The sequence below is a fragment of the Chrysemys picta genome, chromosome 1 (genome assembly GCF_011386835.1).
Source record: "Chrysemys picta bellii isolate R12L10 chromosome 1, ASM1138683v2, whole genome shotgun sequence".
In the NCBI taxonomy this organism is placed as follows: domain Eukaryota; kingdom Metazoa; phylum Chordata; order Testudines; family Emydidae; genus Chrysemys; species Chrysemys picta.
In genome coordinates, this window is record NC_088791.1 from 277,108,625 (window position 1) to 277,126,483 (window position 17,859).

Consider the following 17,859-nt stretch of genomic DNA (forward strand, 5'->3'; position numbering starts at 1 on the left):
ACTTGGACTGTGGATTGCTTCTGGGCATGGAATTGCGACAGGAGTCGCACGACTTGAAGCCTGGAGCTCGGGGCATGCCCCGAGCCAGGCTACCAACTGTAGAAACCAGTAACAGTCGAAGATCGTACTACTAAGGAAAAGCTACAGCAATGCTGGAGCACAAGTTTTAACTACCTTCACTGGCGGCAAGAAGGAACTGAGGGTGGGGGGAGCGCGCAGCCCCCTTTATGGCGCGATATAGAGGCGCCACTCCATGGGTCGCAGGGTGCTCCCCACTATGGGTACTGCTAAGGGAAAAACTTCCGGCACCGGTGCACGTGGCGAGCATGCACACCCACTGTGGAATACACATGAGCAATCGCTCGAAGAAGAACTGTTAATTTTACTGAATGAAAGGGGCAAGGTGGGTGAGGTAATATCTTTATTGGACCAACTTCTGTAGATGAGAGAGAAAAAAGCTCTTGATCCTGCACAGAGCTCTTCTTCAGGTCCAAAACAGCAACAAGAACACTGAATACAATTTTACTAATTAGAATGCGTATTTCTAAACCTCCTGCTAATGGTGGCCATCTTTCTGAAGAAAGATACCATATGTAACACCAGTAGAGTAGAAGCCTTCTGTCCTTAAAAAGCTAGCTTCCATGCTACTTGATAATCAGAGGAGCTTTTTGTGTAGTATTTAAACACAATGTTTTAGCCTTGTACAGGAACTTCAAAAAAAAAAATGTTTAAAACTAGTTGAAGAAGGTTGTGGATCAAGCCCCAAGTACTCATCTGTTTAAAAGCCTATGAAAAGATAGAAGGTGGCTTAATATATCAGGTGAATAGTATCACTAAGATTTCCCTATTTGCTTGTGATATAATACTAATTTAAGAATAATTTCAAAAGTGCAAATCTCCCATGTTAACAAATCAGATGACTTTAAAAAAAATTATATGATAGTGCTATTTTAAACCCAAACTTTCAGGCATATTCTTCAGCATGAAATTACAAAAAATCAAAACCAAACCAAACCCAATTTTTTTGTTTTTAAGGAATTATCATTGTTTCAGTTTCTGACTCGAAAATTTTTTTATTTTCTTCACAGTCTTCACCAGTAACAGAAAATATTTTTCCTTGGTTTATGATCACTTACCCTATGTCTCAAAACCATAACATACCCAGAATAAGCCATGAACACCTGCCAGAGCCACAGTCATACTTGTGTGAAAGAAGGATATCACTGAAGCCTAGATAATACAGAACTATCACCATAGTGGTCAATGCTTAAAGGGTCTCTTGGAATTTCACATTCTCTTCATTTGATCTCAAAATAATTTTCTCAATTCACGTTTAAGAGAATATCAGCTTCCCCACCTTCCCCCCACCCCCGTTTTTAGTGAGGACCCAAAAGGAATCTAATTGGATATCAAAAGGTAACGGCAACCTTCCAAGCTACACTGAAAAAATAAGCCTCTCCCAGTCTGAAACACCAACTCTATACCTTTCTATAAAGATCATCCCCCTCTCTTTTCCTACAGGCTTTGTACAAAAGTGAAATAGTTAATTTTGACACTTAAATAATTATCAATAGATATCTGAATTAATAACTCACTGAAATAAACAGGATCAGCTCAGACCTCGCAAGAATTATTACTGTTTCAGGCTCTCTACAAACTTGGGTACATTTGTTACATTTTTACACTCCATTCACATTTTGACAGTTTTTTTTGCAATCACAAGGGATTTAATAAAAAGTGATGTCTAGTTTGGGAAGATCAGCAGGAAAAAAAGACATTCTTGGGATCTTGACCAGCAAGGCGAAGGAAAAAGTGCTGCTCCTTGAACTCCCACTTGGCAGCCTCATGCGTGGGGAGGTCTTCAGAAGAGCTTGAAGGCCATTATTTCCCACCCCTGAAGCCTGACTGACCCATTAGTGGGCTGCAGGAACATCTGACTGGTCCAAAGGCACAGAGGGGTGGACAATTTATATTCTTCACAGGCACGGACTGCTGAACTTAAACACCCTTCCATTGGGTTTATTTTTTTCCCCTTTCCTGTTATTATAGCTAGATTTCCCACCTCTGGATTTTTGCCAGGGCTCTATTAGGGGGCTAGGAATAACTTTTCCTAAATTGCAGAGTGGCAGCTAGTGATATTCTTAGTTTTCTTCACAGCACACAGGAAGTGGCTAGGGATGTGGGGGATGGTACTGTGGTATTGATAGCCATTTGTTGCAACTGTATACAAGTGTCCTGCGCAGGTAGTAGGGAAATTAGAGTTGCTGGTGTAGACATGGCATGGGCTGGTCCCTTGTGCATTGTATGGCAAATGATTGCTTCAGTGTCTGGTGCTGAGGCACTCCTTGTTTAAACCCTAGTTCCATGCACAAAGAGGGTGAGATAATCTGAAAGTGTTTGGTCCTGCTCCTTGGGGAGATTTTGCAGGAAGGGGACTGCTCTGTCTTTACAGCTGTGTATAGGATCTTCTGTTGGCACCATCAGCCCAGTGGTCTTCTTGGAAGTAACTGCCAGATGTCCTTTCCCTACCTCTCTGGTGTAGATATGAAAAGTTGTATACTTGGCTTTAATCAGAATCTCTGTCTGCTTTCATTCACTAAGGTGTTTGGACCAATAAAAGTTTAGTTTCTGGAGCACATGAAAGAATCTTGAGAGAGGTAGGGGTACGCTGTTCCTCTGAATGCCCTCCCAATTCAAACTGTGGCTGGCAGTGTAAAATTACTACAAATTTACCTTCAACATAATTAAAACAGCTTTTAAAGTGTTAAAAGTTTCATGATTGACAGGCCTCAAAACTTGTCACCTAGAAATGTCAGTCAGAGTTGTTCCAAATTAAAGGGACATTTGTACGGGTACAGTATAGTTCTGTTATTCAAATTAAGTGGTACAATAATCTTAAAATCAAACTATTAAACCTCACAACTAAAGCACAATCTGCCTGGACTTCAATAAGGTGGTAATGTCACCTCTGATAATTTAAGACTAATGATCTCTTTCATTCTTAAAATGAGAGTCTGAAGGGAAAATGTAAAAATTTCTAGGCATTACTGAATTTGAGTCCATAGGATTTCACTCTGTTTTCATTATTCACTCTCCAGATCAAGTAATATGACTTTAGCTAGTAAAGCGATTAAAATAATGTACTATAAAATATATAGGTACTTATCAATCATTAAACATTAAGTTAGAGAACATTTTTTAAAAAACAGAATATAAAACTTTCCTTAAAATTATTAGCATAATGATATTATCAGATATCACCCAGATATAACTTAGATTTGTGTGTTCAAAGACTAAAGGGCCTGAACAAATAGAACAAAAGTAGGGAGCTTTTACAGATCAGTAATATCTTAAAAAGTGATTTAAAAAAGCAGACCTGTGTCAGAAGTAATGAGGTACTAGTTGAAAAATTAACCATCATAGAAAATACCAAACTAGTTTTGCTAGTTAGTCATCTGCTCAGAAATTAGAGCCTTGTCTAACCTACATTTTTGTTTAGTCTGTAAAGTAATCTCTCCTTTTGATCTCTGTTTTATAATACACTATAAATTGCTTTGAAAAGGTTTAGCATAAATGTGTTTTTGTTAATTGTAAGGTCATTTTGAGACAGCAAGCAAATACATAATAAACTTTGTTTAGAAAATAACTATTCTGTAAAGGACTGCTCTGCAATATTTATAGTCTCGTTATATATTTTTTTCTTTTGTGGAAGTAATTTACCTCTTGTGAAATCTGTGTGACTTGTTCTTTCTGATGTTCCAGATCTTTTACAAGCAATGAGTTTTGCTTTTCTAGCTGCAGTAACCTTCTTGCCAAGTGAACACTGTGCCAAAAAAATAAATAAATAAAGTTCAAGTGGAATGTTTTCCAAAACATGCAAAATGCATTCTAGCACTTATACTTGAGAACTTGTTTGCTTTAATTTTTCACTAATGTTAAAATGTAAACAGGGAAAAATACACAGTAAAATGTTATAAATAATAGTCAAAATTGGAAGAACAAGTCAATAGAGCCCTGCAAATCTGCGGGTATCCGCAGACCATTTTTGCGGATCATAGCTCAGATGCGGATGAGCATGCGGCAGGAGGTCTCTAGGGACAAGTGGGGGGGGGGCAGTTGGGGGTTTGGCAAAGCCCTGTGTCACTGTTGCGTGGTGACCTGTGAAGCTGTTATGTACAGCCCCGCAAATCTGCAGACAATTTATACAGCTTGCGGATCGGATGCAGATACAAATGTTTGTATCCACACAGGGATCTATAAGTCAATGGTACAATTTTAACTGCACTCCAAAGTAACATCCCGACAAAAATGTAATTGTGATACCTTGTTCACTAAGGTAATTTACCTCTATCACTTTACAATGTTATGTTAGTTCAATGTAAGTAATTATATTGAAAGGCTCTTACCTGCTCATAACACAAAAAATATACTGTACAATATTACACAAAATAATTTTAAGTGATATTATAATTATGCATAACATTGGGATGGACTTCAGTATGTTAAATAATGGTTACTTATCCTACAGCATATGTGGTTCTTTGAGATGTGATGATGTCACTTATTGCACTTCTGGTGTGTATGCCCCCCTCGTGCACATGAGATTGGAAGCTTCTGAAAAGCAATGTCCATAGCTCAGGGCATAATGGGCAGGTAGCTGCAACCATTATCCAGTTCCTTCGCTAAAACAGAATCCATACAGCTAAAGTCTCTATAGTAGCAGGGAAGGAGGGCAAGATGTAGAATACACATGAACAATACCGCTCAAAGAACTACCGTTACGGTAGACTGTTCTTTCTTCTTCAATGGTTGTCCACTGTATTCTACTTCTGGTGACTCACAAGCAGTAACTCATGTTCTAGAGATGGGTGCTCAGTGTCTACTGGAATAATGATTGCAGGACTGTACTGTTAAAGTGGGCATTGGATCTGGAGCATTCCACCAAGGTCTAGTGCTGGGTGAAGGGGTGAACTGAACTCAAGCTGTTTTGTAAATATCTGAAACTGGGACACCTTATAGAAAAGCAGCAGAGGGTAAATGAACTCTAGTGGAAAGGGCCCTAATCTGACAAGGCAGGTCTAAGTGGACCATCACATAACATGTCTCAATACAGTCTGAGACTCATTTTGACAGTCTGAGTTCTGTTGAAAAATACTAGGAACAATCTAGAAGAGTTCCTAAATGGCTTTATTCTGTCCAGATTGTAAGAAAGAGACCTGACAACATCCAAGGGATGGAGTTTAGCTTCACCCAGGGTAATGTGAGGCTTGGGGAAGAAGATAGGATGGGTGGATCATCTGGTTAGAATGAGTCAGAAACCACTCTGGGTAAAAACCTGGGCTGTCTTAAAAAGTCACTTTGTCATTGTGGAAAGGAGTTGAAGATGGTTCCACCATAAGGGCCTGAAATCTCACGTACTCTGCTGGCTGATGTAATAGCCCCTAGGAAAGCAGTCTTCATGAATAGATGGTACAAGGCAGGGGTCGGCAACCTCTGGCACACAGCTCGCCAGGGTAAGCACCCTGGTGGGCCGGGACCATTTGTTTACCTTCTGCATCTGCAGGTTCGGCTGATCACAGCTCCCACTGGCCGCGGTTCGCCGCTCCAGGCCAATGGGGGCAGCAGGAAGCCGCAGCCAGCACATCCCTTGGCCCGTGCTGCTTCCCGCAGCCCCCATTTGGCCTGGAGCGGCGAACCATGGACAGTGGGAGCCGCGATCGGCCGAACCTGCAGATGTGGCAGGTAAACAAACGGGCCTGGCCCTCCAGGGTGCTTACTCTGGCGAGCCGCGTGCCAGAGGTTGCCGACCCCTGGTACAAGGAATATACTGAGGTCTCATTAAGCCTGCTAAAACAATGTTAAGGTTTCAGGAGGCGGAGTCTCCCTGAATGGCCGGAAAACATGAATGAGACCTTTAAGAACACTAGCCATTGTTGGATGAGAGAAAACAGTGTGGTCTTCCACCAGAAGCTGGTGAGCAATGGTACCAGCAACAATGGTACCAGCTCAGACAGCGCATCAGGACGCCGGCCCCACATCTGGCCAAAGATGCCCCTCCTATGACTTCTCCTTTTTTTACATTGATACAAACAAGTTATGTATTGCATTCCAGATGTTGCTAATTACCACCCTTCTCCTTGTACCTGCTACTGTGAACAAAACATCATTATCCATTATCCTGTCATCTCATCCTTATCTTACAAGGGGTTGGTGTGTTCCTGTACCATCTCTTAAGAAAGGGTTTATGTAATTAGTTGAGAATTCTGGGTGTTCTTGTACCATCCTCTCTGGTCAGGAATGGGCTTACTTGGTTAGCCAATAACCTAGTGTGCTATTTTACCAAGGCCAGGCCTACTCTGGTTCACAGCCTTTGGTTCACACTGTTAGTTATGCCTGGGGTTCCAACAAAGCCTATAGTTTGTACTGTCTCCTTCCGGGAGATGGGGTGTGTATGGACAGGGAGGGAAAGGTCACTGTAAGTCCTTCAACATGTGAAGAGCCTCATTGAGGGCAAAGCCTTTGAAGGAGAGGTCCTCGATGGTTGTTTGAACCTCATTCAGTATTCCCAAAGACTTCAACCAGGATGCCTTGAGCATCTCCTCTCAATACTCCTATGGGAGTTAATCACTTAATTGGGATACCAGGTCCAATTCAGGTAGTTGTATTTGGCCAGGAGCACTTGTTAGTTCACAATGCACATTTATAGACTGACTAATAAGTTTCAACCTCCGGCAAACTTTTTAGGGTCTTATCCCTAGGAGTCACTTCAGTGGATCCCTGTTTGCTTGTACCTCTTGTAGACCATGGGTATGACCAGAGAGCCTGGTTTCTGAAGGTTGAAGAAATATTCAAAGCCCTTAGAAGGGACATGTCTGCTTTCTTAGATGTAGTTGCCATAGGGACAGGAATCTTCCAAAAATGCCCTCACTTACTGGTATTGCTAGTCTACTAGAGAACAACAACCGCAGGATACCGAGTAGTTTGTCTGACTTTTCATGTGCTCTCTTGACCAGGAATTCCAATGTGTTGTCTACTCTCCTGGGAAGTTCCTAGAAGATCCAGTAGTTATCAGGTGGGGCTGGAATAACTGGCAGGTGAAAAGGATGAGATCAACGTTGGGACACTTTAGGCTTCTATCTGCTGTAAGTTCTCCTGATCACTCTACATACGGTGCAGGAGGTGCCTGCTGAGCGCAGTGACCCTCTGGAAGTCTACAAGGGGAGGGTGACTTTGTTCTAGTCATCTGAGAGGCAGTCGAAACCCTGTGACTAAAGTGCATCCCCTGTGGGGCCCAGAAGGCCATGACTGCATGGGATTCTAGAATGGGGCTGTGGGCCATGACAGGCACCATGCAGTGTACTGCTCACAACTGTCCTGTAGTTTCTCTTTTCAGATGCTGTAGGGACCGGGGACTGAGGCACATAGCTAGGTGACATATTACCCCAGTCCTTCAAGTCCAATGAGGAGAAGGAACATATCTCCTCCATGGGTGGACCAATCTCTTGAATATTCAGGAAAGATGGGCAGCTCCTGTGGAGGCAGTACCACAGTAGAGACTTTTTTAGCAGAAGACAGTAAATAGAGACTCAGGCTTGTCCAGTACCGTTAACTGGTACCATGAACGGCATAGGTACCATGAAAAGAGGCTCCACAAGTGAAGACACAGAAGAAAGGATGACTGGTATGGAAGAGGTTGGTGTAAAGGTATTTGGTACAAAGGCAGAGTCTCAGTCAGACAGTGATCTTTCAGAGCTGGGTTTTTCAGCATCAGTGCCAGAAGGTTCAATGAGTGTTCTTACTGTTGGCTTCAGTGTTGTGCACTCCAGTGCTGGCTGCCTTGGTGTGTGCTGTTTTGGTGCTGGATGCTTTGATCCACAGCTGCTGGTACCAGGCACATTGATGGCTGGAGAGTATGTTGAAGCTGGTTAGTGGCATGGAATCTGGAGACTGGAGTGAACCGGTGGCTTACCAGGGAGCTCTGAGAGGCGGTCTGACCTGGAGGAAGTCTTCTTGCTTTCATGGGGGTCTGAAGGAGAACGAGCTTAAGTTGAGACTGCCTGGACTTCTGTGTCATTTTTAGAGAAGGAACAAAATATAAAGCACTTTCATAGTATATGCATTTCCCCAAACCAAAGAGGCACTTAGAGGGTCCATAACTGATGGGTATTGCTCTCTCGCAAGAGTAGCAGGTCTTGAATCCTGGGGATTTGGTCTCTGCTATGTGCAGTGTGGTCTTGGTGTTGGAGATGGCATGGGGGCTCAAAAACCCTAAAATCTTTTTTAAAAATGCTAACGGGCCAATAGGATAAAACGAACTAAAACTATAACTAAGTGAGAAGCCAAATCACGCAGTGAACAGAGACATGGACACTGCAGGTATTCTGTCTTGCAACCACAGGTGGTAAACTGGAGAGTGGTTGTGGCCATCCCACCCTGGCTACAAGGTGCAAGCATGTACCAATGGACACTGCTATTCAAAAGATTCTGATCTTGCACGCATGGGGTACATGAGCACTAGAAGTGGGATACATTCGGACAATCACTTAAAGAATATTTACAGTTGGATTTATATTGGGAACCTTTTAACATAAATCCTGATTTAATTATTTACTCTCCTCTTGTTCTCCATGTGTTTGCCTCATTTACTAGTTAACTAAATATGACTTTGGATCTTTTGCAACTATTTTTCTCTTCCTTCTTGACCTTGCTGTGAAGTCATAATACTGAATTTATGACCAATGAAACAGACTATGTCATCACAAACATAGGATTAAGAGTTCAGTGCAGGTTCAAGTGGAGAGATTGATTGTGGAAATAAGCTTTTATTCAGTACAAGTAGATGTGAAATACCACATTAAGATAGATCTGAGTGAGTGTTGCATTTTAAAAGTCTGTTCTAATGTGCAAGTCTCTTTTTAAAGCAAATAAATCAAATGTCACAAATGTTAAAATCCTTATGCCTATTAGAACAGTGTTTTCAAAAAATTGATCATACTGTATATTCAGATTCTACAAAATAGTATGAAAAGCTAATTTCAAAATAAGAGCATCATTTGTTTGAGCTCTAACCATATCTTCAATTGAAAGTTATGTACCACACGAAAAACGTGAAACAAGAAAGTCCTATTTGCTGTTTTCAAAACAAAATTGAAAATATGAAGTAATGTTTTTATTTTAATCAAATTTAAGTCAAGCCTCGACGAGCTCTTTTTACTTTGTGCTTTAGTTATACAAGTCTTATGCAAGTTCTGCACGACATTGCAGTGCAATAAAAAAGAAATCTATTCTTTTTCTGAACATTTATACCTATATTCACTGAAAAAATAGTGCCAATGTGAATTACCTGTAGCGAGCACAGTGTTTTCCAAAGTGTGAGACATGCCTTGAGATAGGAGCACAAAGGACTAGTTAGAGGCATGTGGAAGATGAATTAATTAAAATGGAATAGAATAAAATGGAATGACTTTAAAATTTAACAAAATATTGCAGAGAATAAGAAGTTCAAGTAAGTAATTTTTTTCTCCAAAAGTACCAAACTATGGGGTTTTGACAGTCTTCTCTTGTGCCACAGAGGTTTAATATGTCCTGCTGTATCCTAGACCAGCAAGAATGAGAGAGGTGCCAATACACCAGAGAAAAATATCATGGAAGTCAGCTGATCTCATCTTCAAACAGATCTATGCCTACCCTCTATGCTTGTGGGGGAGAAGAGATCCTGCTCTCTAAGTCAACATGGAGCACCACACTGGGATGCTGTACTGATGAACCAATGATAGTGATGACTATTTCAACATACCAGACAAGCACCTGTGGATTCTTGAAACAACTTCTGGACCTCTCATTAGTCCTGAACCTGGATGACACTGATGGAGCCTTTTGATGACAACCTGGGATGCTCAACTCTGCCATCTGGACTGAATCCAGGAAATGCCAAAAGACAACCAAAGGGCCTTTATGCACTCACCCTGGACCTGACATCCCAGCGCTATGTGGGCATAGATCTTACAGACCAGCTAGACACAGCTTTCTCCATGACTGATGACGAAACAGTGGCTAAGTTCCATCCATTATGGACAAAATGCACCTGCAGTTACAGCACTTTTAAAGTTGCTGAGCTGCTGCAACCCCAATATTCTATGAAAGAAGGGGAAGTGAGCAAAATACTTATTTTGGTGTATTTGAGAAAGATTTTAGTTAGAACAATCAACCTCTCAAATGTGATCAAAATCAGACATAATGGAAAAATATATTTAAGACCAGGTCCACACTACAGACGATTGTTGGCCCAGATGTGTCAATCAGGGGTGTGAAGAGGTGTGATCCCTGAACAGAGCTGCGCTGGCAGAAGTCCCTAGTGTAGATGCAGTTATACTGGCAAAAACAGAACTTTTACCAATATAACTTGTTTATTTGTATAACTTGGCTTTACTATACTGCTGCAAAGCACAGCTTTGCGAGCATAGCTATGCCCACAGTAGAAGAGTTTTGCTGGCATAGTATACTCACTGGTAAAGCATTCCTACTGTAGACATAGCCTATATCTCACATGACACACAAAAGAATACAGACACACACAATGAGATGCACTAATGGAATCCAAACAAGATATAATTCTGAGGAAAAATTGTTTTCTCCCCCACTTCCAAGACAAGTAGATGGATGTGATGCAGCAGTAGCAATATAGACCAGACAAGTGGCTTCCTGAAGTTCCTTCATTATCAGTACCAAGAAACTAAGATTTGCAGACACCAGTGGTTGCTGTTGTTTTATAGAAATAGTAGCAAAAGGCTTCCCATATTGAAGCCAACGGATTTAGGAATTTAAGGTATGGAGTACTCAAAAGTCTCCTACTATGACCACCAACATGGGATTTTTTTTACAGCTGATATTTGGGAGATTATTGTAAGCAGTTTTCTAAGAAAATAAACTAGATGCAAATACCAATATGATATGGCAAAATAAGCATCTATAAATCAAATACTATGCAAATCTTACTACTTGGCATGAGGCCTGAAAGTGTATACATACTAACTTTTTGCACACATATGGAGAAAAACGTGTTCTGGTATGACACATATTGAGATAACCTATTTTAAAAACAAATTCAACGTAAACAGGAAATGGTACATAGGTTCATGCAGAGAGTGAAAATTTAGGGAACTACCTCCTTTTGTCCTTAATATTATCCAGTAATTACAGTGGTGTACTTCTATCCAAAATGATATTCAATACATTACACAATTGTTAGTTTTGGGGGTGGATACATAAAAAGTTGTAGATGCAGTAAAAGCCAGCCATACTTGAGAAAGGTTTCCTTTTTTGGACTGCATATGATTTGAGTAAATGAAAAACAAACAAATCAATGCTTTTATCAAGTTATACTTTTTGTTAAAACTATCTATAGATAACAGAATGTGATCAAAATGTCTTAAATACAATTCAGGCATGACTAAAGACCTGATCTGCTAAGAAAAGACAGTTACCTTTTCCGTAACTGGTGTTCTTCGAGATGTGTTGCTCATGTCCATTCCACAGTAGGTGTGCGTGCTCGCCACGTGCACTGGTGCCGGAAGTTTTTTCCCTTAGCAGTACCCATAGGGGAGTGCCCCTAGTAACCCCCAGAGTGGCGCCACCATGCCGTGGTATCAGGGGCGTTGCGTGCTCCCCGCAACCTCAGTTCCTTCTTGCCGGACAACTCCGACAGTGGGGAAGGAGGGCGGGATGTGGAATGGTCATGAGCAACACATCTCAAAGAACACCAGTTACTGAAAAGGTAACTGTCTTTTCTTCGAGTGTTTGCTCATGTGCATTCCACAGTAGGTGATTCCAAGCTATACCTGTTGGAGGTGGGTAGGAGTTCACAGACACTCGGGATGGAGCAATGCCCTGCCGAACCTGGCATCCTCCCTGGTCTGGGAGACAATCCCATAGTGTGAGGTGAACATGTGGACCGATGACCATGTGGCAGCCCTACAAATGTCCTGAATAGGGACCTGAGCCAGAGAGGTGGCCGACGAGGCTTGCGCCCTTGTCGAGTTCGCTCTCACAATCAGTGGCGGTGGAACTCCCGCCAGGTCCTAACAAGTACGGATACATGAAGTGATCTAGCTGCAGAGCCACTGAGTGGAGATCGGCTGACCCTTCATCCGTCCGGCCATGGCGATGAACAGTTGTGAAGACTTCCTGAATGGTTTTGTTCGTTCCAGGTAAAAAGCCAGGGCTGTCTCACATCTAGCATGTGGAGATGGCGCTCCTCACTAGACAAGTGAGGCTTGGGACCCAGCACCTGAAGGAAAATGTCCTGGCTCATATGATAGGCGGAGACCACCTTGGGGAAGAACGAAGGGTGTGGGCGGAGCTGGACCTTATCTTTATGAAATACCATATACGGGGGTTCGGAGGTCAGGGCCCGGAGCTCCAAGACCCTCTTAGCAGACGTGATTGCCACAAGAAAGGCTACTTTCCATGAAAGGTGGGACCGGGAGCATGTGATAAGCGGCTCAAATGGAGGCCCTGTCAGCCTGGCCAGAAGCAAGTTCAGGTCCCACTGTGGAACCAGGGGCCTAACATAAGGAAAGAGGCAATTCAAGGCCTTAAGGAATCGACCAGTCATGTCAGGTGAGAATACTGTGTGGCCCTGGATGGGTGGGTGGAAGGCTGATATGGCTGCCAGATGCACTTTGACGGACGAGGGCACTAGGCCTTGGGCTCTGAGATGAAGGAGGTAATCCAGTATAAGCTGGAGTGGGGCAGCTACTGGTGAGACGCCATGATCGGCGGCCCACCGAGAGAACCTTGACCATTTTGCTAGGTAGGCCTGACGCGTGGAGGGCCTCCTGCTTTCCAGGAGGCCTCGCTGGATGCCCTCCAAGCAGGTCCTTTCCTCTTGGCCTAGCCATTGAGCAACCACACCACGAGGTGGAGGGCTGCAAGGTTGGAGTGGAGGAGGCAACCTTGGTCCTGAGAGAGAAGGTCTGGGCAGGTTGGTAGTGGCCATGGGGGGGACAATGGACAGGTTTGTAAGAGTCCTGTACCAGTGTTGCCTGGGCTATGTCGGGACAATCATGAGGACGTGAGCCTTGTCTGTCTTGATTTTTTTCAGGACCTTGCTGATCAGCGGAATTGGTGGAAAAGCATATAGCAGCTGACCCAACCAGGACAGAAGGAAGGTGTCGGAAACTGCGCCCTTGCCCAGGCTCCTCCTGGAGCAGAACCGGGGGCACCGGTGGTTCTGCCTGGTCACCAAGAGGTCCACTTGGGGAGTGCCCCACGTTCAGAAGATCATGTAAGCCACCTCCTGGTGCAGTGACCACTCATGCTGGGAGAAGTCCAGGCTCAGGCGATCGGCTCGAGAGTTCAGGATGCCCAGTAAGTGGGCTTCCAAGTTGATATTGTGGGCAATGCAAAAGTCCCACAGCCAGAGCGCTTCCTGGCAGAGGGCTGAAGAGTGGGCCCCACCTTGCCTGTTGATGTAGAACATCGAGGCTGTGTTGTCCATGAGAATTCTGACTACCCTGCCCGTAACGCACGAGCGAAAGGCCACGCAGGCCAGACGGACTGCTCAGAGTTCTTTGACGTTTATGTGCAGGCCTAGTTCCTGCGTGGACCATAGGCCTTGGGTCTGTAGCTCTCCCACATGGGCTCCCCACCCCAAGTCCGACGCATCGGACACACACACTATATAGTTGGGGAGCAGCTCCTGAATGGGACCTCTCGGAGCATGTTCTCCGGGGTGGACCACCAAAGGAAGGAGGCTAGTATGAACTCTGGCACGGTGAGAACTTTGTCCAACCTGTCTCTGGACTGGGAAAACGTCGAGGTCAGCCAGAGCTGAAGGGGCCGCATCCTGAGTCTGGCATGGTGTATCATGTACGTGCATGCTGCCATGTGACCCAAGAGTTGGAGGCACGCCCTTATAGTTGTCATGGGAAACTTTGTGATCACCTTGATGAGATCCCTCAAGGTTTCAAACCTTAGGCCAGCCAGTCATCGAGGTGGGGGAAGTTCTGGACCCCCCGACGCCTGAGGTAGGCTGCCACCACAGACATACACTTTGTGAAGACTCTGGGTGCCGTCAAGAGGCCAAACGGGAGAACAGTGAACTGGTAGTGGTCCTGTCCTATCGTGAAGCAGAGGAAACGCCCGTGGTGCTCTAATATGTGAATATGGAAGTACGCATCTTAGAGATCAAGGGCAGTGTACCAGTGTCCGGGATCCAGGGAGGAAATGATGGAGGCCAGGGAGACCAAGCGGAACTTGAGTTTTATCATGTATGGTTTAGGCCTCGCAGGTCCAGGATGGGCCTGAGGCCCCCTTTGGCCTTTGGGATAAGGAAATAGTGGGTGTAGTACCTTTGTACCTGAACTTCGCAGGCACCACCTCCACTGCTCCCAGGTGAAGGAGCCGCCTCAACTCTTCCTCGAGTAGGCTCTCTTGAGAGGGGTCCCTGAAGAGGAATGGGGAGGGAGGATGGGTAGGTGGGGCAGAGAGAAATTGGAGGGTATAGCCCTGGTAGATGGTGTTAAGGACCCATCGGTCTGAGGTCAGTAGTGACCACTCCGGGAGTAAAGTGCAGAGATGGTTGGAGAAGAGTAGGTTGGGCGGATCCCTGGTGCAGACTGGTAAGTCGTCCCCGGGCGTCCCATCAAAACTGGCGCTTACCCACCTGCTTGTCCTTAGAGGGCCAGGCTGGGGAGAAGGCCGAGACTGTTGCTGTGGATGCTTCTTATAGTCTCTGGATTTTTTATGAGAAGGTTCGTATCGGGAGTGAGTGGCTTGGCTGGGGGGGCCTGCTGGGGCTTGAACTTGATCCTGGCCATAGAGACCAAGAGTCTTTAAGGCTGTGCGAGAGTCCTTGAGACTGTGTAATTTCACATCTGTTTGCTCCGCAAACAGGGCCTTGCCATTGAAGGGAGGTCCTGCAGGGAGCTCTGTGCCTCATTGGACATCCCAGACAAGAGGAGCCACGACACCCTCCACATGGACACCGCAGAGGCCATAGTTCTTGCTGCCATGTCTGCTGCGTCCGAGACTGCCTGAAGGGCTGCTCTGGCAGCAGCAGTGTCCTCCTCCACCAGGACCTTATTCTCCTTCCTATCATCCTCCTGGAGGAAGTCCGTAAACTTTGGCATTAAGCCCCACAAGTTAAAATCGTATCTGCCCAGCAGGGCTTGGTGGTTTGCCACCCTCAGCTGGAAGCCTGAAGAAAAATAAAGCTTCCTACCAAACAAGTCCAGCCTCCTCGAGTCCTTATTCTTAGGGGATGGGAGCGGGCTGGCCTTGATGTTCCTTGTGGTTGATCACCTCGACCACCAGTGAGTTGGGGGCGGGGTGGGTATAGAGATATTTGTGCCCCTTGGCAGGCACAAAATACTTCTGCTCTGCCCTATTAGATATGGGGGCAAGGAAGACAGGGTCTGCCACAGGACAATGGAGATGTGGCACCCCTTCATGAAAAGGGAGGGGCGCTGTGGCTGAGAGGACATCAAAGAGGGAGTCTGAAGGCTCCTCCACCTCTTCAGCCTGTAAATTGAGGCTTGAGGCCACCCTTTTCAGGAGCTCTTGGTGAGCTTTTGTGTCCTCCTGGGGAACAGCGGGAGGAGGCGCTGTGATGGCCTCATCAGGGGAGGGCGCGGATGGAGGCGTGGTGCTCTGCGTTCCCACCGGTGCCATGGTTCCCAGCGCTTGGTCCCCTTCTGAGCGCGGGGCTGGGAAAGAGTGCTCGGCTGACCCCTTCCTGGGGGGGTTGAGAGAGGGAGGCCAACGGTCTGTCTGAGGCCCTGGCTACCGAGTGGGCCATCACCAGGGGCTGTATCGGGGCCCATAGGGTCCATTCGTACCAGGGCGCTGGCCAGGGAGCCTTGTATATACATGGGAGTACATAGTATATACTATGACCCGCACACTAGCTGCTTACACTGTCTTGGGGAAACCCACGTCAGCGACCACTGCAAAATTTAAAGATCGTTTAAGCACTGGACTAAGAAGGAGCACGATATACGTCTCCGAGCCATATTGATGGAGTCGGCCGTGACCCCAACACCGGGTGGGCTGCCCTGTTGGACTCATCTGGTCCGCTGACTGCTGGCTCTGAGGGGAGGCGGGGCTGGTATACGAACGACTGGTATCCCAGGATGGGGACGAGTAGCGTGGTCGTGAGTGGTGCCAGGCCCGAGACCTTGAATACGGTGTAGAGGAGCGGGAGTACTGTCTGTAATGGCTGCTCCGTGATCGGCTCCGGTGGGCGGATCCGCGATGGCCGGGTGCCGGCGATCTATGCCTGGGGCTGCGAGAGCGGTGCCATGCTGGGGACCTCGATCTGGGTGAAGAGCGTGAGTGGCATCAACATCAATATCGCGAGTGGCTACGGTGGCTTCTCAGAGTCAGCGACCACCAGTGCCGTCGGACCCAGTCCCAGCGGGGCATGCTCTGACCTCAAGGCCTGCGCTCCCTTGATGCGGAGTGGTGCCTCAATTCCCTGCTGCTCGGCACTCAGCCAGACAATTGAGTGGGGGTCAATGGGGACCGGTGCAGGCTGCGAGCCAGGTGGTCACTCTGCAGAGAGCGGCATTGGGAACCTTCCCTCGACCATGAGCAGTACCGCTTGGGTGGCGACTGTGGCAGTCCGAGCGCCGGCTTGCCTCTAGACCGGGGAGCCGCTGAGGTTGGTGCAGCCGGTACCAGGAGAGACATTACATCTCAAGCCGCCTGCAAGGCCTCCGGTCTGGAGGGCACCCATATGTGGCCACTGGCGTCCAGGGAGGTTGGCTCGGAGTAGGCTGGGCTACTACGCTCTTCTTGAGTCGGAGGCCATGAGGCCGAGGGGGATCGAGAGCTGCCCAGCGCGGGTCTAGTCTCGCCCTAGCCTTGCCCAGGTGCCTTGATGGAGAAGATCGCTTCTTCGTCTTCTTAGAGTGTCCCGTGGATGTGGAGTGGTGCCGGCTGGTGGAAGGCACTGCTGGGTCGCCGTGCACCGATGCTACGGTGCTTGGTGTCGACTTGGAGCGGCGTAGCGGTGTTGGGGTCACGGCCGACTCCATCAATATGGCTCGGAGACGTATATCGTGCTCCTTCTTAGTCCAGTGCTTAAACGATCTTTAAATTTTGCAGTGGTCGCTGACGTGGGTTTCCCCAAGACAGTGTAAGCAGCTAGTGTGCGGGTCATAGTATATACTTTTTTTTTTTTTTTTAAACGACAGGTACTAACTATCTACGACTAAACAACAGTCCAAACAGGGAAAGCTACAGCGGCGAGTTGGAGCACAGCACTTCCAAAGCACCTTCACTGGCGGCAAGAAGGAACTGAGGGCGGGGGGGAGCACACAGCGCCCCTTATACTGCGCCATGGTGGTGCCACTCCAGGGGTCGGTAGGGGCGTTCCTCTATGGGTACTACTAAAGGAAAAAAACTTCCGGCACCGGTGCACATGGAGGGCACGCACACCTACTGTGGAATGCACATGAGCAATCACTCGAAGAAAAACTACAAGCTTTCACCATCAGAAGCTGGTTCTAGTAAGGATATTACCTCATCTCCCTTACCTAACACAATATTAAAATTAATTATTAATTATTTAACACCCAAATGAAAAAACTTATGACTCTAGCAGAAACATCAATTTGCCCACATTGTATATATTTAGGTACATATTTAACATGCCAACATTCAGAAAATACTATGGCCTGATTCACCACTGTGATTTTCAGTTTTACACAGATGTTACTTCACAGATTTCAGTGCAGTTAAACCAGAGTAAACTGGAGAGAGACACAGATGAATCAGGCCTTATATGCACACAATTTAGATGAGATAATGATGCTCTGAAACTTGGACTTTTTCCCTTTCCTGACAGCTGTGCTT

General features: G+C 46.0%; 1 protein-coding gene across 8 annotated transcripts in view; it reads right to left on the minus strand.

The window, feature by feature from the left end:
- The window catches only part of PIBF1 (progesterone immunomodulatory binding factor 1), a 202,353-nt gene that overhangs the window by 57,513 nt on the left and 126,981 nt on the right, over positions 1-17,859 (minus strand). For all 8 annotated transcript variants that reach the window (XR_010597744.1, XR_010597743.1, XM_042861701.2 and 5 more), the window contains exon 14: positions 3,721-3,823. Coding sequence is in view for 6 of the 8 variants with exons in the window: in XM_042861701.2 (XP_042717635.2) it covers positions 3,721-3,823 (103 nt within the window). In the remaining 2 variants the exon portion in view is untranslated. The remainder of the gene's footprint in view (positions 1-3,720; positions 3,824-17,859) is intronic.